The 21,178-nt window shown below is 31.7% G+C and overlaps 1 protein-coding gene across 3 annotated transcripts in view; it reads right to left on the minus strand.

Annotated features, from left to right (window-relative positions):
* The window catches only part of LOC148613938 (phospholipase D1-like), a 76,830-nt gene that overhangs the window by 38,650 nt on the left and 17,002 nt on the right, over positions 1 to 21,178 (minus strand). For all 3 annotated transcript variants that reach the window (XM_088587656.1, XM_088587655.1, XM_088587653.1), the window contains 6 exons: positions 16,268 to 16,367; positions 14,351 to 14,416; positions 6,068 to 6,225; positions 2,364 to 2,516; positions 1,554 to 1,706; positions 866 to 949 (listed from right to left, as the gene is read on the minus strand). In XM_088587656.1, the coding sequence (XP_088443782.1) occupies positions 866 to 949; positions 1,554 to 1,706; positions 2,364 to 2,516; positions 6,068 to 6,225; positions 14,351 to 14,416; positions 16,268 to 16,367 (714 nt within the window). The remainder of the gene's footprint in view (positions 1 to 865; positions 950 to 1,553; positions 1,707 to 2,363; positions 2,517 to 6,067; positions 6,226 to 14,350; positions 14,417 to 16,267; positions 16,368 to 21,178) is intronic.

Raw genomic sequence — 21,178 nt, forward strand, 5'->3', positions numbered from 1 at the left:
CCTACTGCTTGAAAAAATATGCAAATTCAGTTTTTTTTCTGAAAATAATTCAGATTTAATACCCTTTCAAATGCAACAACAGAATCTTAATTGAGTTTCTAAGACTTCAACAACCAATAAACACTTTGATCTTTACAGGTAAAATATTGATTGATCTCTGTAATCCCAATTATTAATTTGCCATTGTGATTCATTCATAAAAATTCAAATCTTTATACTGGATAACACCAGATGCTGACAATACCAATTGATTTTTTTTATCATTTTGATATTTTTGTGACAAAATTTATAATGTTTATTTATTATCATGATGGGTGGTTTCAGATTGCTAATATTTCTCTTTTCTAAAGAGTTGAGTTTGATATAACAGTAGAAACTGTGTAGTTTAATAACTGATAAAACAGATGGGTAGGTATGAGAAGAAATTTGGGGGGGGGTAAACTTTTTAAGTACAAGTATTATAAATGAGGACAGAGAAAAATGAATATGGAAAGAAATGTGAAGAGTGGTGCCCAGGAAGGACAGGAATGATAGGACTAAACCCTGAATCAATGACATTGGGGAGGGAGGTTAGGGGTACACTGGCTGATCCCTGAAAGATCAATTTTAGGAAGAAGGAAACAAGAAGTGCAAGAATAAAACTAGGGAACAGAGTGAGAGAATGTTATTCAGGATGATGAGATGAGAAATTGGGAAAACTTACAGTGAAAGTGTGATAATTGGGAGAATATGCTGAGAGTGGGAAATATTATCTGAAAGGCTTTTGTGGACACAACATAAATGAATTAATAACTATTAGTAATTGAAGAAGGTATCAAGTTTATTCATATTCAGTTTAAACTGATCTTACTGGGTATGTACCTACCACCAATCTGTGATGAAGATTTCTTCTTTGGCACTCTCTAAGGCTTCAGCCACTGCACTAAAGTAGGTTGACCCATCAATAAACCTATACATGAAAAGTAAAAAAAAAAAATCAAAATTTGAGAAAAAAACAATATTTTATACCCCCTTTTCACTTTCAGAAACTGAAAAAAAAAATGAATTACTGTAAAATACGCTATTGATTGCAGTGAATTATCTACTAAGAACTGAAAAGAGAATTATTTCTTTTATAAAACTTCAACATTTTCTGAAAGCCTAAAAAGTTATACACACTTATACATGTACATTTAGGTGAAAGAATCTGAGAAAAAAAGCAATCATAAAAATACAAGACTGTAGCTACTCAGAGCTTCTTGCCAGACAAGCCAATCTTACAGATGACAAGTAGTAGCTTTAAGACCAAATTCAATGAATTTTCTGCAAAAAGAATCTTATTATTGACAAAATTACAGATTTTATGCTTTGTATGTGCAAATCCCTTAAAATCTTCATTTTACAAGAAATTTACTACAAACGTATTTTCTTGTCAATAATAATAACCCCTTAGTACAGGTCGACCCTGCATATTCAGATATAAATTCATCTTTTCTCTTTTTTTCCCCTGAATCAAGGACAAATAATTTTCTCTTTTTTTCCCCTGAATTTAGGACAAAAAATAGTTCTATTACCATTTTGCATAGGACTTTTCTCTGACAGGAGCAAATGATTCAAATCTATTTATTTGTGTATAGTCAGCTCCCATTCCAGAAGACACTGCCTTTTCAATATTCTCTTTCCATTCTTCTGCTTTCCTGCTCGTCCAACATTTGGCAAGTAAATTTCTGAAAAAAAAATCCAAAAAGAACAGTTGGTTTAAATGTTGTGTAATTACTTTGAACATTTGAGTAAGTTTTTTTTTTTACTGACAAAATCCTATTAAGACTTTGGTTTGAGGAATTTCCAGTTCCATTTGACTATCTTATTGGATTTAAAATGACTTTAATAGTGGAGTAGGTTCACAAATACCAATTTTTGTTCCACTTCATTGCTTCAACACTTACAAGACTCCTTGGTATACTTCACAGGGTGCTGAATTTTGCATATTTTAGAGGTCTGTCTAATAAAGCAAAAATAAATTCCACCAAATATGGACTCATTAATCATAGCCCAAAATTAGAAATGCCAACATTTTTGTATACCATTTTTCTTCAAAATCACTTAGTTTTCACCCCTGCCTCAATTATCTGATAGACAGTATTATAATGTAAAAAGCATACCAGGACACAGACAATACAGGGTTTTTGGATCTGTAACATTGTTCACACATTTTCTTAGTGCAAATGGACCGATTCAGAAATTCAAACTCCATCCTCGTAATCAAAATTGCACTATCGCAGTGTACTTGTAAAATATTCCTTGACCAATCAAGGACATCATAAACAATAGCAATCCTAGAATTCATTACAGTTTCTGAATCGGTCCATTGCATGATTTCTTACCTAGATAGATTACTGATTAGAAGTCCGTGAGGAGCACCAGTTGCACCCATTCCTATGTCGACATTGAAATCACTATCCATTAACATGACATCACAGATAAACCCATCCCTTGGCCTTATATAGGCAATAAAAGAGTCCTTTACAACCAACCATCTGAAAATATTTATTTAGAACAAGCTCATTACAGGGATGATCTTACTAGGTCTACAAACAAAGCGAATATTGGCAAAATTGGAAGTAAATATACAGTAAAAAAAAGAATCGTAACAGTAAAATCTGGATTCGAAATAGCAGAATTCTGCTAAAAAGCGGGTAAAAAAGCATCCCTGTCATTAAAACATGCACTGTGCAAGCACTTTTATTCAGGGGTACCTATTTTCATTGTTGAGGAAAAAATTATAATTTTGTATATTCTTGAATTCGTGGATTTGACAACTCTATCATGCAAACAAAAGGTAAAGTTCTTTGTTTTGTTGGGAACCAAATTTTGTGCTTTACAAAACCCCTTCAAAAATTATATTTCCACAGAATTCTAAAACAATATAGACCTAATTTTTGTCAATCTGACTTGAATGCTTTCTTTTCCAAGTTTTGCCATTCCGACTTAATTTCATCACTAGTCCAGACCACTATCAGTATTCCAATATCAAAAATTAATACCATGACAGGGGGATTTTTAGCCTACAGTCACAACTTTTAAAATAAAACGGGTTAGAGACAGAAATTGCCATTTTGCTGTAAAGTTGAAAAATACAAAAAGTCGGTAACAGGAAGTAGTATTAAGATGGACCTGAAACCACATCCCACAATATGGGACCCTAAACTGAAGTTGTGCACCCAATATCTAGTGGCTGTGATTTATAGTTGCTGAGAAAAATGTTAGGAAAATATTTGCCTCACCAGCCCAACATTTACCTTTCTATAAGCTGATTTGCACAAGTGCAACCCGGACAAAAATTATACAATGTAATCAGCATGACTTATGGATTAAATACTGTAAAACATCACATGTTTTCAAAGCACATTTTCCTGAAAATGATGCCTAGGGCTTTAACTCAGGTGTGACTTTTGAAGCCATTTCTAAATGGCATAGAAATTGATTAAACCTTTAAAGGAGGTCATACATCTTATAAAAAAACAAAACAACCAGAAGGAAGTGAAGTTAGTCTGCAGGAAACAAAAGATGTAAAAACCGATAAAAACATGTTATGTTTAGCTAATTAATTGCAAATTTTCTCTGCTGCCTTTCAGTAACTATTATTCTAATTGTAGTCTTTATAAAGATCCAACAGAAGTTGATTCCTGCATGTCAAAAATTCTAGAAATTCACTTTTACTTCTAATATACATACAGTTAAAGACCTACATAATCAGTCTTAGATTGTCGATTTGTTGTTGCACTTTAGACATAAAAATTATATATATATATAAGTATATATATATATATATATATATATATATATATATATATATATATATATATATATATATATATATATATATATATATATATCATACATGTACATGAAATAAATACTTTGCAAGAGTTATCTTTCTTGATTTTGTTGATTAAAGGTGGTAGACCTAGGGTAAGGAACAGAACTCTTGAAATCAGTGATATGTTTGTATCATATTCAATTTCACCAAAGCCTCTCAAGCTTTTGTTTGAAGCAGAATAAAATCAATCTAAGTTAATTAGATGCTTACTTAAGATGGATGTAAAATGCTGCATACAAATATTTTTAAAGATTTTTTGGAGTTGTGTCCCTTACCCTACCAGTAGGTCTACCTCCTTAAGTGGGATGTGAATGTATGGTTTTCTATAAAATAAAGATCTACATGCAGAAAGGTTGAAAATTGAGTTTAAGTAAGGCATATGTATATCAGAACAATATTGTTTGTTTGGTAATTCTTTTTGGCACCTTAATTCATTACTTCTATAGGGAGTGCCTGAATTTTATATGGATTGGTACTAAAGCATTTAATCAAATACATGTACAATCCATGTCATATTGTACATGCAGCACCTGCATATCAAAGACAAGAAATTTAGATAATGGACTACTGTTTACAAGGATACAAAAATCATGAATGTATCTGAAATGCATTAAGAGGTTTCTTTTTGTAAAATAAAGCTAATGTAATGTTTTTTTTTTAAGACAGCATGCAAGATTATTGGTACATTATATTTGAACATTCAAACTCTCATTTTTCAATGCCTAATTACTAATTATGAATATGCACATTTAATGGAGCTTATGAAAGAAAATCAATCTTAAAATTTCATTAAAATGTCAATACTGTTATTACTGTATGGAAGATACAAAATACTTTGCATTTCATAATATAAATTTTATTATACATTAATGCCAGAAATTCAAAGTTCTGTTTTAAAACGTCCTTTACAAGTTTAAGATAGGCATAAATAGCAATTATACAAGCAATTTTAATAAACCTTCAAGGTACATTTTGCAGCTCACTCAAAAAAGTTCCCAAGTTCATGAAAGAAAATTTGAATGACCATCAAAATATGACTCTCCAGTTCTGTGAACAGACTTATATACGGATACCCCAACCCATTTGGACCGTAAAAATGTGTAAGCTCTTAAGCTGGATTATCTCCCATTATAAACTTCTACAAATATTCTTCATCCTTCATATACACCTACATTTTGTAACCAAATCTTTGCGTAAAATTCAACAAAATACTAAGGAACTCTTTAGAGAAATATATTTCAACTTTTCAAGGTACACGAACGAACATAAACAACAGCAGCCAACCATTCAAACAATGGAAACTATAAGTCCAAATGATAAATTTTTACATTTTTTTATATTAATAATCTCTTTTGTTACCAATCCAAAGCAGAAGAAGACCTGTGTGGTTCACTAGATATATCCACTCTTTTTTTTCAGGAAGCAGGAAGTAGATGTCATAGGATGAACAAACAAGGCATCCCACAATACATCTCTACAGGAAGCTTAGAACAATATACTGTGAAGATATTTTAATTTATGGATACCAATTTTCATGGATCAGGAAAAAAACACCAGTTCCTGGGTTCCTGAATTCATGGTTTTGAAGTTTACAGTATACACATCGACATAAATCTCTTATTCCTTGGGAACCAAATATTGTGGTTTGGTCTACTCACGAAAACCATGAAAATTAGTACTCCACAAACTATAGTACTTTTACAGTATTATCAACCTGTGATTAATAGTGGCAGTAAAAAATGTGACAAAAATTTTGTACATAACCATTGAAAATTCTAGTTTTTTTGGCAAACATGAGGTAGATGTAATACAACTATAAAAATGGATCTCAGAATTAGGTACTAGTATACCCAAATGAAGCTTTGTATAGAATATCAATAGTCTTTGTTTAACAGAAGCTGAGAATTATATTACAAAAAAAAATATGATACAGAATTGCAGACAGGGAAAACAGTATCCTCTCCAAGTGTGGAGCAGGGGAATAATATATTATGAAAGAATTAATCTTATACTGGCTTACATATTCTCCCTTAACATCAGATGTAACTTTAATTTTTATAACATTTTTCTAAAACCTTTTATTCTTTAATTTGCCTTTAATCAACTTTCTACAAATAAATACCCAGACCAATTATTTTCTTGATAGAAAAATATATACATAATTATTCTTTAAATCTATATTATACCTCCAGAAAAAAGTTTGTTTACCTTTTCTTCCAATTTCCTGCAAAGTGGAACTTCTTCAGACACCCACAGCAACCAATACTGATCCGCCTTCCACCAGAACACTTCCTGATAGCGCCTTCACGCCATTTCTTTCCAAGTTTTTTCACAAAAGAGAGCCGGCTAACCTCTAAGAACTTTAACTGAAAATAATGTCTTTTATGTTTCACCAACAAGTTACTACTTGAAATCCACAGAACCTTGCATAATTAGACATTACAGCTAGAAGTTTGTATAATTACTGGTAAGAGCCCAATATGATTACCCAGCCCACGTTTTCAAAGGTTTTTCAGTGTTTTACAAGCATTAGGTGTAGATCACAGAACTGACAACATTATATACATGTAACATTTTCACCAGAGTTAACAGATATTATGTATTTGTCCCTTGTTTAATATCTGATTTTTACAGCAATTAAGTAGCTGTCCTTGTAAGAATCATGCAAAATCTGAAAAATATGATACACCCCAAAAAAGGCTACATATTTTTATTTTTGAAATTAAGTTGATTTATGGGTCTATATTATGAAATGTGTAATTATTCATTCAAATCTGCCTGCTCTCAAGAGATAATCAACATTGAAAATCCAATAGATTCTATTGTATTTGAGTGTCATTTACAGAGTTGTCTCCCTTAATTTTGAATTTTACAGTGCATTCTATACAATTTTTATCTCCTATGAGCATGGTTTATACGAAAAACCAAATGTTAATTTCTGTTTACTGAAGCATTTTAAACAAAATATCAAAAATAAAAATATGTAGGCTTTTCACCCATGTATCACTTTTTGCATGATTCTTAGCTGGAATGCTACTTAAGCTGGCAATAGCATCTAAAAACTAAGCCAAACAATCTTATTCATGAGACTGTTTACATTCCATAAAAGTGGTTATATATACCAGCAAAATTTGGAAAGATCAATTTTGCTTATTAAGAATATCTAGAAATTGCCCCTAACAGGACTAATACCCCCTGCAGCATGTTGAACCCTGTATATTTAGGGACCAATGCGGACATACAATTCATACTGGACACAATTTTTATAAGGGATACACTTCACACTTTTGACATACAATTTCCTGATATTTCTAAAACATCCAACTCCAAACAGCAATCACTATAATACACAAAATAACCAAACAGGACTAATGCCTGAAAATATGCATTTCTTAATAACACTTCATTGAGTTCATAACAATCCTGAAAGTCCGTAAGGAGAAGTTGTGGACAATGCATCAGATCAAGTATTACTGAAAAATGCTTAATTTCAAAAAGATGTCATTTCTACAATTTTTTTGTCAACACATAAATTCCTGACAACATGCTCAACTCCATATGGTATTCTAACACCCCATTATGTTTCATAACAATCCTGTAAGTTGTTAAGGAGGATTTGAGGACAACGCACGAGACACTGACAGTAAGCACATATCCATTCAGTTATGTTATAGCTCACATTACCCTACCCGTGCACCTGGTCCATGCTCCCAGTTTTTAGTGGAGTCCGGGTTGCTCATTTGCTTTTGTTACTTTGTATGTATTATTTCAGTAACTTTACATTCTTGGTTGTGTATGTCTGTTTCCCATGTCTGGTCTTTGTCCCTGGATTACATTCTTTTGATTACTGCTAGAACCTTGGTTCTCTTGATTACTCCTTCACATCAAAATGTAGGAATTCTGATTGGATAAAAAGGTACATCCCACTTTGTATACGGCTGTAGACATATACATAAGACTTTACATTTTCCCGTCATGGGCCTTATTATAAATGGCCATTGCTTTTACGCTTCGATTATAAAAAATATGCAGAGTAAATATATGCACAGTAGTTTCACTTTCAGTTCAAGCGATAGTAGAAATATAGAGTTTGAATGTTCAAATCATCATGTTGATTTAAGTACCTGTGTTTACTCATTATAGATTCATCATTTGTCAAAAGAATGCTGAGCAGTTAATAGTGATTTGTTCAATTTTATTTGAAAATTAAAGAACCTTAGTGAGTGAGCTCACAGACCCCACACGTCCACATGTTGGATACTCAAGCAAATTTGTTTGTAAGAGAAATACATGTAGGAGGACCCTGATAAAAAAGGGAATAAGAGTGTTTTTTTAGGTTTTATACCTTTATCTTCTAACTAAATCTTTTATTCAGAATGGTAGTTTCAATCTCCAAACTGTGATTTCTTGAGTTTTCGTTAATCCAAAGTAAATATCATCGTAGCGAAACAAAATGTACACTTGACTTGTAATTTATCATGGTGAACTTGTATACCAAAAATCATGTCATAATCTGCAAGCGTTCAGAAAGAAAAAGTCCGAAAAATGCTTATTTCAGTGAATTTAGCTAAGTTCAAGACCGGTAAAAATCTTCGGAGCGGAACCATTTACAAACTTGTCCTGTAACTTATCAAGTTGAATTTCTGTACTAAAAATCATGCAAATATCTGCAAACATTTAGGAAAAAAAGTCTGGCAAACTGTTATTTCTGTGAATTTTACTAAGTTTACTAAGGCCTGTAATTTCAGTACAAATCATCAAAGTGGAACAAATGTTAAACTTGACCTGTAACTTACATGTATCATGGTGAACTTATACACCAAAAATTATATCAATATCTGCAAGCGTTTAGATAAAAAGTCTGGAAAACTGTTATTTCTGTCAATTTCAAGACTCATAATTTCCGTAAAAATCATCAAAGCAGAACGAAAGTTAAACTTGACCTGTTACTTATCATGGTGAACTAAAACTTAAAAAATCATGTCAATATTTTCAAGCGTTTAGAAAAAAAGTCCATAAAAATTGTTATTTTTGTGAATTTTGATAAGTTCAAGGCCCGTAATTTTGGTAAAAATTATCGGTGCAAAACGAATGTTATACTTGACCTGTAACTTATCATGGTGAAATAATATACCAAAAATCATGTCAATATCTGCAAACATTCAGAAAAAATGTCCGGAAAACTGATGATGGACTGACGGACAGACTGACGGACGGATCAAAAACATTATACCCTTCGCAACTTCGTTGCATGGGGTATAAAAAATTGAGTTGAAGCAAAGCACCCCCAAATTTGGGATCACCCTTTTCGTGGTTATATATTAGTGGGCTGCATATTCAATAGTCTGAGCAAGACCCTGTGTTTAAATACACACATCCCTACGATAGGCTTATAACCAAGACACAAAATGAGCTAAGCCCAATTTAAATAATCTATTTTGAGTCATATAGTAATTTCTGAATATACATTATTAAATTGTTGGGCCTAAAACTAGGCCTTAATGAATCTACTACTTTTAACACTCTCTCATCAAAGTTTTTCCTTTAATCTAGATGGACATGCCATGCATCACAATATCTATAATGTCCCCATGGAAAGAAAAATTGGATGTCTAGCATTATAAATAACAGTAATCTAACAGTCTATATCTTTTTGTAAAGTCATATACATCATATTAACAAAGAGAAATCAATAAAGTTATTATCATTATCATCATGTGAAAAATCTTTGATCAGGAATAAAGGCACCATAAAGTCAGGAAAACAATACAGGTAAATACTGGGCAGTTGCAAAAACAATTCTGAATCTTGTTTATTAACCAGAATTCAGAGCAAGATCTGTGTCCCTTTTCAAAAGAAAAAAAATCACCGAAATCCCCCCTGAACTTATACCACTTTAATCACAAAACAATGAATAGTGATCTAAGGAATGAGGAGGAAAAAACCTAGAAGACAACCCGCCTCATACTGTATGGCAGGTTATTTTACCCGGTGGAAAATTTAGCAATTTTGAGGCGAACCAAAATTTTTGGCATTTCTTATTTTGGTGAATGCTAAGAAGTGAACTAAAACCAGAATAAATAATTTGTTGAATTTATTTTTGGCGTTTTTAGACAGAAGGCTTAACTACACTAAAATTAGCACCTTGCTAAAATTATTCACTTTATGCAATTTAAATAAAATAAAAAAGGCAAAGTAAACCCCTCAAACAAGGACTTTGACATGCAGTAACATGCACCTACTATTAAGATAGGTATACCCAATTTACTCGTAAGACATTCCCATCAAACTTTAAGTTAAAATGAAGCAACAACTGAAATTCCTTACAACATATGACCTATGACCTATCTATTTGAAGCCACAAACCAAATTGGAAATCAATCCATCCATTCTGGGTCAAGATAATTGCGATAAAATTCAATAGGATGGATGGACATGGCTATTCTAATATAACCTGATCATTGAGTAGGGTATAAAACGAAGCTATTATCTGTACCACTAAAACATTAGCTACTCCTATCTGCAGACAATCTGGACATCAACAATGCTTTTTTTTTTAAATGATAGCTATAAACCATAAAATGACTCAGCCAACACACTGTCATTCATACAAAAATACATAAAAATCCTTTCCATGTTATAAACAGCATTAAAAACCAAAGACAGCCTGAATCCCTCACCTGGGTCTAATATATTACTTCAAATAATCTAGCAGATAAAATCATTTCCTAAGAACTCCTATAAAGTGTATGCATCTTATTAAATCCACAGAAGTCGTATTTTTTATTAAAAAAAAATATCTGTCAGAATTGTTTCCCTATTTATCAGAGTTTATGAGCTATGAGCCATCAATGCAGTAACTATTTACAATTTTGTCAGATAAGGGAATAGTATTGTAAACCAGCTAACTTTCATGATTGATTTATTTTCAAGAATTTGCCAGCAAGAAAAATTCATAAAGAAACAAAAGGCACCCTGGAGCCTGAATCACTCACCTAAAAAATTAAACAACTTGTTGTCCAACAATTTTGACTCAAGAAAATTTTGATAGCTAAGACATATCATAAGGATCATTTCAGTAAATGAAAGTCTAAATCTATCATAGTTTTCAAGACATTGGATGAAAACTGTAAAAAAAAAAAAAACAGTCATTTTCCCCTGTCAAGGGCAATAACTCTCATAAGATGGCGTCTGACAAATTTTATGCCTGAAGACTTTTGCAGTCCTAAAAATTAGGATCATTGCAGCAATTGAAAGAATTTGGCTAAACCTAACGGTTTTGAAGATATATGCGAAAAACTATTGTCTGACCCGTATGCTATATTTTTAGTAACAGTGGCCATGTTTTTCGACGGATCAAAAAACCCCACTTCAATTCTATGCAGGATACTCCAAGGAACACTTATACTGAGTTTTGTTTCAATTGGTAAAATAGTGTCAGAGAAGAAGATTTTTGAAAGAAATAACATTAAAAATAGCAAAAAACTTTGAAAAGGGGCAGTAACTCCAACATGGCTTAATAGATTAAAATGACGATTTGACCAGATAGATCTCATCATGCTGAACAATTTCATCCCTTTCAAAATGGGTTAAACCTAACCATTTTGAAGATATATGCAAAAAACTATTGTCTGACCTGTATGTTCTATTTTTAGTAATGGCGACCATGCTTTTCAACAGATCAAAAATCCCCACATCAGTTCTATGCACGATACTCCAAGGAACATTCAAACTAAGTTTGGTTCCAATTGGTCAAGTGATGTCAGAGAAGATTTTTGAAAGAAATAACATTAAAAATAGCAAAAAACTTTGAAAAAGGGCTGTAACTCCAACATGGCTTAATAGATTAAAATGACGATTTGACCAGATAGATCTTATCATGCTGAACAATTTCATCCCTTTCAAAATGGGTTAAACCTAACTATTTTGAAGATATATACGAAAAACTATTGTCTGACCTGTATGTTCTATTTTTAGTAACGGCGACCATGCTTTTCAACAGATCAAAAATCCTCTCACCAGTTCTATGCATGATACCCCAAGGAACATTCATACCAAGTTTGGTTTCAATTGGTCAAGTAGTGTCATAGAAGATTTTTGAAAGAAATAACATTAAAAATAGCAAAAAAAAACGTCAAAAAAGGGCAATGACTCCAACGTGGCTGAACAGATTAAAATCAAAATTTGACTGCAGATAGATCTCATCATGCTAAACACTTTTATCCCATCAAGATTAGGCTTAACTTAACCATTTTGGAGATATATGCGAAAAACTATTGTCTATATTTTTAGTAACGGTGGCAATATTTTTCGACGGATCAAAAAATCCCACTTCAATTCTATGCAGGTACCCAAAGGAACATTTATACTAAGTTTGGTTCTAATTGGTCAAGTAGTGTCAGAGGAGAAGATTTTTGAAAAATTGTTAACGATGACGACGGACACCAAGTGATGGCAATAGCTCACATGGCCTTTGGCCAGGTGAGCTAAAAATCACAGTAAATAATTCCCTATATTTTGGAATAAATTTTGGTCAAATGTTAGTCACAAAAATAAAAAAAGCAAAAAAATGAAGCCCATTGTAAAATTTGTTCAACAAAATGTTTTGGAAGTTTTCGGAGAACAATAACTGTCATTACTAAATGTCAGGCAGACCTGGACAACTATCTCAGGCCTGTACAAAAGGAAGAGGATAAGCATGGTATGACTGAAGCCCCCTTCTTCCAGTTATATCTAGGGGTGACTTTTACAGGAACTTAATTTATAGCCACCAGAAAATTGTTATATTATTTAAAAACACACCCTTTTGAAAAATTCTTTAAGAACACTTATGCCACATCAAGTTAATTTGTAGATTCTTATCCCTGCCCACCCCTACTCAAAAGGACCTGCCCCAAATTATTTTGTTAATTTTTTTTGTACAGTAGTTCAAATTTCCCAATTTCTTCTATATCAGTATCTATCACGACTTATACACTTTTTTGTCTGATCTCAGGATGGTTTTTGTTGTTAGTCGCATTATAAGGAGAATTAAAGAAATAAAGCTTTGGTATGGCACAAACATAACCAAAAGTACACATTTCCAGGAGTTCTTCAACGAAATCGTCAGTGGGAATTAGATTTTACAAATCTTGGAAAAATAAAAAATAAAATCCTCCTACCCGCCCCATTTTTTTTAGTTGCTGGTGAATGAGAATCTATAAATTAAACTGATGTGGCCTTATCTGGTAAAAAAATCATACAAGAATGACTAACACAGAAAACTCTAATTTGACAGAAAATATCACATTTCATCTTTCATTACATGTTAGATATCAAGAGCTGCATAAATATTCCTTCAGGAAAGGTAAATCATGTTTAGTTATGAAGATTAATAATGAAGTCTTCTTTGTAAAGATAAGCACTTACATGACTTTGATACACTGATGATGGAAAGACTGGTGCATTTTTGATAAAAGAGTGGAAAAAGTAATTAAAAACCTTACACATGCATGAAAAAGGTGTATTGAACTTTGCATAGAGAAATCCAAATTTTACCTATGGCTCTTTGAAAATCTATAAATTTCATAATCCCTAACATAGTACATGTATTTAAAAGACGAGTTCACCTAAGAATCATGCAGAATCTGATAGTACAGTGCATATGATGACAATGGTCATGGAAAATGGAGTTAGTATACCATTGAATAAATACAGTACATGATGTTCAGGGGAAAGACTGATATTTTTACTGATCATATTTCGGCTTTAGAGGTAAATCGTCAATCATATGACGAGACTAACAAGCCCTTTCAGCTAAATAGCTAAGCTTAGCTCAGAGAAGCAGTGTTGTTGCATCATGGATAGAGAAAGAAAAAAAATAAATCATTTCAAACAATTAAGAAGGCAGACCTAGAGTATGGGACATAACTATTAAAATCAGTGATACCTTTGCATCATATTCAATTTCACCAAAGCCTTTCAAGCTTTCATTTGAAACAGAATGGAATTAATCCAAGTTACTTTGATGCTTACATGAGATCGATGTAAAATGCTGAATGCAAACATTCCAAAGATTTGTTAGAGTTGTGTCTTTACCTTAGGTCTACCTCCTTAAGAGTCAGTCAGTCAAACAACCGGTAAAATCAAAATTACTTCTGACACAACTATTTGTTGGAAAAGGGATACAAATTAGTAGCATTTGATAAGACAGGCAATTGCCACTACGACAGTTTTAGCTAATTGTTCCATCAAGTTGGAAACAACAATGTACCATAAACATACATCGAGAATTGAGTATTATTTAACTTATCTATGTCAAACATTAGCCCCTAACTGGAGAATCAATATCCTAATATTTTTGGTTCCAGGAAAGTGGACCTACAATTACAATGTCTGTTCAATTTTCCTTGAAAATGTTTCAAGTGGGTTTCCTATGAGGAAGTAAACCATCAATTGATTTATATGTGCCCTTGGAGATCATTTCAAGGACATCCTACAAGTAATACTTACTGTTTCATGGTGATTTCTATATACACTGATGTTTAAAAGATTCTGTAAATATTCTTCTAAGTATTTCTGGAAATAGACAAATGATTGTCAGCATTTAAAAAAAACTCAGTATCTGTATTTCAGTTATTATATGGCTTTTTATGATAGAATTTGATTCTTGTAGAAACATAGGAAATGCATGTTGATCTAACTATCACAGCGCTCGCCTTTAGCCACTAGACCAAAGCCCAGGGCTAGTAAAAATTGATTTGGACTAGTGAAATGATGTTCTTGTTTTGGATTAGTTGAATCCTATACAGTCCTCTATAACTTGAGCTAGTCATTGAGAATTTTGAAATATGAAAGGACTGCCATCTGACGGCCAATTATTAAATTGTACAGTGAAACCTGTCAAAAGTGGACCCTTAGACACTGGAAACCTCTCTAATCAAACCATCTCTTAGTAAACAAAACATCTTTTGATGCCTGTTAATGTCAATTCCAATGCATTCTAAATTACATATATCCTGTGTAATTCAAACACCTGACTAAACCAAACAAACCATTATTTAGAAGATAAAACTATTTATAATGTACAATAAAAAAAGGATGCCAAGAATAACATTCTTTATTTTGATATACAAAATTTTCATTAATGTTATAATATCATTGATAGGTGTATTGAAATCTTCATAACCACAAATTCAAGAATCCACGAACTTGTGTTTTTTCCCTAAATACACAAAAATTGGTATTCAGGAATTAAAGTACTTTCACAGTAATTAAATACCATTTCTTCTAAAAGGAAATGAAATATTACATTGACCTTAACACATAAAACTGTTCATAAATGTCAGAATAACTTCTCCAGGAATTAATATAAGGTCATTTCCTCTATGGAAATCCAAATTATCTACAAAATTGTTTTATTCTACATACATAATTTAATCTACCCTACATTCATATGTTATATTTACAAGAATATTGTATCACCATTAATTCAATTATATTTACAGGGCTATATGCCTAGCATCGTATTACCATTAATTAAAACTAATTGTTTTGTAGTAATTAGATTAATTAAACATGTGGTGGTGAAATTGTCCATACAATCTATAGACATAAAGCGATGAAATATTCAAGGCTTTCTGCAAAGAAATAAATATACACATGATTCAAAAAGTACTTTATAGTCAATTCAGTTATGGAAATCCCTCGTTGAAAGTACCTCTAATCATGTCATCAAACACGGAGCTTCATACATACAAATTTGACCATATTATAAAAACTACCTGATGACAATCCATATTTTTCACAGTATTCTATGGAAATGATCTGTTAAATCCTGAACTTTGTGAAATTTTAACAAAGGTACTATGGAAATATTCACAATCCCTAGATCACAATTTCAGTCAAAATTCGTAGAAAACAAAGAAAATCCATATACATGTATGACACCTCTGTATTTTCAATAACCTTATAAGTTATTTTGCAAAATGATTTGTATCCATAAATTTATATATATATACTTTGTCTGTTGTTCACTATCCAACAATATTTTTTGGATAAAAACCTGAAATAGAAGGTACACAATGGGAACATGTAATAAAAAAAATTCTGTGAAAGTTTCATTAAATTCCATTCCATAGGGAGTAAAAAAAGTAAGGGATAAGAGATGGGTCCACCTTATGTGTAACAGAAGGATGGAAGTATGGACAGAAGATTGGAAGGAAGGACGGATGTACACCTTTATCTTTTTATACTGAATAACATGTTCTGGTTTCTGTTTTTGACCATAAAGTGTTACGACTGGCTGGCAATGTTATAGAGGGTTTCCAAACATACTTTTCTTTTATCGAAATCTCTAACCATAAGTTCTAGTTTCTGTTGTTGACTGTAAGGCGTTAATATTATGACCTGCAGCATTGTAGAACATACCTTTCTTTTATCAAAATCTCTGACCATAAGCTCTGGTTTCTTTGGAAATCTTGGAATTTTATTTCTGGTGCCTTTAACACTTTGTCTTCTTCTTTTCCGACTGGAAAATACAAAATATAAAGTAGCACACAGAGTCCAGGTGTCCAAGATAGAAGAGTGCATGCATTACACTACCTTCCTTTTCAATGCTCCAAGTTTCCCCGTCAGGATATGAAAAACTATTTTAGTCGTAACATATCTATCTCTGCTGTTTTATCAATTTACATTGTACACAGCCAAATGTGCCACATATGACAATCATATGGTGCTCAATTCATATGATAATCATACGATGCAATCCATCTGATTCTCATGTGTGGCACATTTGCCTGTGTATATTCCTCATTTGAACCAAGAAACTACCATAGCCTCTAATCTATTTCTTGATTAGTTTTCAAATAAATAATGACAATTACTGACCATATTTGTGCCAAATTATATCACAAAATATAAATTTCAAGAGAATCCTTTCATTATATTCAAACTTTTTTCTCTTGTGGCTTGAGTCCATCGGTCTTCCTCGCCACTGATTAACCACTTTCACTTTGCAATCAGATTTTTTTTAAAAAGAAGTGACCGTTACAGCACATGCGCGGATTAAGGTCACCAAATGTTACATGCATACCAATTTATCTAGGTCAAGTTTTTGTCTTGCAAGACAATAAATATATAGACACCTATTTCATGTATTTAATGCCTTATATTTGTGAATATCAAATGAAATTATACAGGAAAAGTACAATTTAGTAGAAATAATTCAAAACAGAAACAAAAATTAACAAAAATGACAGCTAATGCAGCTTTAATGTTATATTTCCAACAATTTTTGAAAATTCCAAATTTTTAAGTGATTAATTAATAAGACATCAATTATATATATTATGTAGCTTACAAATCAAAAGAAGCCCACAAGTGTCTCAGGATTTCGATGACAACATGGGAGACAACAGGGCCATAACTTTAATTTACCACAAGTTTGAAGTGTTTCAAAATAGGCATCAGACTGATTAAAACTGTGTGATTTATCCATGATTTGCATTATCCCAATGTTTGAGTGATTGTCCTAGAAATGACAATTTTAGATGATTCTTCTCATATAAAATTATAGAAAATAATTTAGAAGTTTACACTGCAAATATACAATACAATCATCATGAATAGATCTATCAAATGGTATATTTAACACAAATTTCATTGTTCAATAGAACTTAAGTTTCTATATGAGTGATTCTGAGGCTCCTGGGAGCCTATAATTGTTTTAAGAGAACTTCCAAAATAAAAAATCCCATATATTTGAAAATTATTCCAGACCAAGGATTTGGAAATGGTAAAAAATGCAGGTCATTGACCAACAAATTTTGCCGATGTCCAACAACCGTTTTCCAATATCAGACATAAAAAATGTCAACCCTTATAAATTACAGTCAGCTTGGTTTTATTACTTTATAAACATTCCGGTTACCTGTCTCCTAATTGTTTGTTGAAAATTATTTGACAGGTGTACGTCAATTAGCCGATGTGCAGCCACCTGTGACTGTGATTTACCTGTAACTGATTAGTTGATTGCGTAATTAAATTAAGGCTACATGTGCAGCAGCCAGACATCAAATTTATTTGTCAGTTATAGGAAATGAGTTATTGTATCAAAAACTAGATCTCTTTACCTCCATTATTATTCTTCACTGCATACATATGTTAAGTTTACTGAAATTTGTTTAAAAAGTTGAAAACATCAGCAAAAATACAGTACAATGTGAGTTACACTTGAAAGATTCCAAATATAATGTTTGTAAAGTATATGTATATCAGTGTTTTATCTGTTTAAATCAACCATAAAATGAAGAGTGTTGCACTAAGTGATCAGTACCAGTATCTTGAAGAATCAGGCAGGGGGTCAAACACCATGTCAGAAAAATAAACATTCATTAATAACATAATTTCAGTTCAGATCTATAGAACCAAATGATGAAAAGAAAGTTTCCTACATGAGTTATAAAATCTAGGTACAAGTATGTCCTGCAAATTTGTTGATTATGCATTTGTGTCAAAAGCACAATTTTCTAACATTCTAATTCTACATTGATCTATCAGTAATAACAATCATTTAATGTTAAAAGATACTTCAGGTGAAAAATTATTGACCGATTGACAGTTTTTCCACATGTGTGTTCCTAAGGTTCAATATTTTGCCAGATTCTTACAACAGCTTGTACTTTAAATGTACAACATGTTTCTATAAATGAAGAAAGTCAGAGGGTCTACCACTGAATAGCATAAACATGCACTTATCATTCATATTTTGAATACAATATTTTGAAAACAGTTATTTAAAAATTTTAACAATAAACAATATGGCATCCTGAAGAATACATTTCCTGTAAATTAACAATGATTCTCAATCTATATCTGTTCGTGAACTTAATGTTCTAGATTTTGTTTCGATTTTCTGCTCTCCACATGAACTTGCCCAAGACAGAATTCAACTTGCATAACTGAAAATTACAACTTTTCCTTTCAAATTACAAACCTGAAAATTACAACTTTTCCCTTCAAACTATAAAACTGAAAATTACAACTTTTCCTTTCAAATTACAAAACTGAAAATTACAACTTTTCCTTTCAAACTATAAAACTGAAAATTACAACTTTTCCTTTCAAATTACAAAACTGAAAATTACAACTTTTCCTTTCAAACTGTAAAACTGAAAATTACAACTTTTCCTTTCAAATTGCAAAACTTACAACTTTGTCATAACTTAATTACAACTACCAATTACAATTGCCAAGGGTAATAGAATATGGGAATTCTGGAATGCTACACATGACAATATTTGTAAAGGGTAAAAACATAAGGCATATATTATGCATTCCCTGTTATAAACTTTTATATCTTGGATTTTTCAGATCTGGTCTTTATAGAATCATAAAAGTTTGAATTTCTATACTTACGGAAATAATGACACAATTTGAGAAAAATATCTCAGAAGAAAACATCATTTATGATGGTTCCACAAATGACTTCCTGAACCAATTAAATAAATATAGTTAAGTAATCTTTGAAGTTAATTGTAGTTTCAAAAAAAGCAAAAAAAATACCAGTATTTCCAGTAACCCTAACCATCCTTTTTTTTGTGCCTACCCTAAAGTTTTTTTGCCCATTTTTTGACAAGCACTGTTAAAGTATGAATATGTCTCCTGAACAGACCAATCAAAAACTTTTGAAAAAAAAAGTAGTTTTGCCTACATACATGCACCAACCCTGGTTTTTTGTAGCCTTTTAGGGGAAACACTTGTATTTTTTTCTTAGTCTTAACATTTTTTAATATAAAACTCCACTTAATCTTACCTGTTAACCTTTGGAGGAGTTCATGTCTCATGTGGGAGATGTTTGAGAAAATTCAAGTTACAAAAAAAAAATAACTCTGCAAATGTTGAAAGTAACATACTACAACATCTTTTAAGTCAGCGTGCAGATAAAATGCTTATTTAAAACTGTCTATGAATTAATGGTTTCAATGCAAAGTTCCTATAGCCAAATGTGGTGATTTTTTCAGGTCAATGAACCCAAGGTCATAAAGTCAATGTCTAGAGCTAAATGACGAAACAAGAAGTTGTGACTGTCACATGTCAAGCCAACTGTGAACAAACGTAATCTAGACTGATTTATCATCTGTTCAGATATTTAAGCTTATATATACATATATATACATACAAATATGTAAACCTGTTTTACTCTAAGGAAAATCCACTTGTCTCTTTCAATGACCTAGGAAGGTCAATATTATGTATTTTTTTTTTTACTATTGAATTTGATTCAAGTTTTAAGAATTAACTATATTACATTCAGAATTTCTAAAGCTTTTTACTTCTTCATTGTAATTTAAAAATTCTAATTTTAAAAATTTTAATCAGACAGTTTCAGCTAGCATTAAGTTGCCTCTAATCCCTAGCACTGTGTAACCCATCATTTTTCTTCTTCAATAGTGAAAAAATGACTGATCAAAGAGAGCCCCTTGGTCCCTACATCAGTCAAATTCAGCTATTTCCAGACTGCCCAGTCCAGAGAAACCATGCACATGAGATGTGCTAAAATTATGAAAGATCAAACAGAAAATTAAAAAGATAAATGGAATTTTTCATAAATTTTGCTTCAACTTGTCTCACACATTCGTAATATGTGGACTTTGGACTATTCAAACATTCAGCCACTACAGTGTAAGTAGGTATGTAATGGCAATGTCTTCTAATGGTCCTGGATTGACCATATCTAATAAATACAAGTTGGTTAAAATTTTTCTCCGCCATTAAGAGGACTACATGTACATGTATCACCCGTCTTCATGCAAAAACAAAACCAATATTTATGATTATATTGATGCAAGTAGTATCTGTGTGTAAAACAGAATATTGAAGTTTTTAGTGGTTGAATGCATTAAATAAGCAAAAAAACTTACTGTAAACATATTAATTTTTGCAGTTGCTAACTTTTGCAGATTCTGTCAATTGAATATAACAATAGGTATATTGTAATCATAATTCACAGGTATCAATTTTCGTAGTTTCAAAAAAAAAACATAAGCATTACATTGTGCTAAAATGAATCTCATTTGTAATATAATCTACATTTTTCTGTCAACAGTGATTACCGGTACAGGAAAAATCAGTACACCGGGAAAATTAAAATGTTTACAGTACTTTCTGCCAACAGCTATGCTGATCATTTCACACATCAAAATTATTCATAACATGATGATTTCATCCTTTTTCACCATTTATATACCACCAAAATTGTCATTCTTGTATCCCAAAGAGGATAGGATTTGACATAAAAGTAGGAAACACATTATGGTATTATGAAGTATTGTAACATTA

Source organism: Perna viridis, chromosome 6 (assembly GCF_037379345.1).
Source record: "Perna viridis isolate PV_CMFRI_1.1 ecotype Kerala chromosome 6, ASM3737934v1, whole genome shotgun sequence".
In the NCBI taxonomy this organism is placed as follows: Eukaryota; Metazoa; Mollusca; class Bivalvia; order Mytilida; family Mytilidae; genus Perna; species Perna viridis.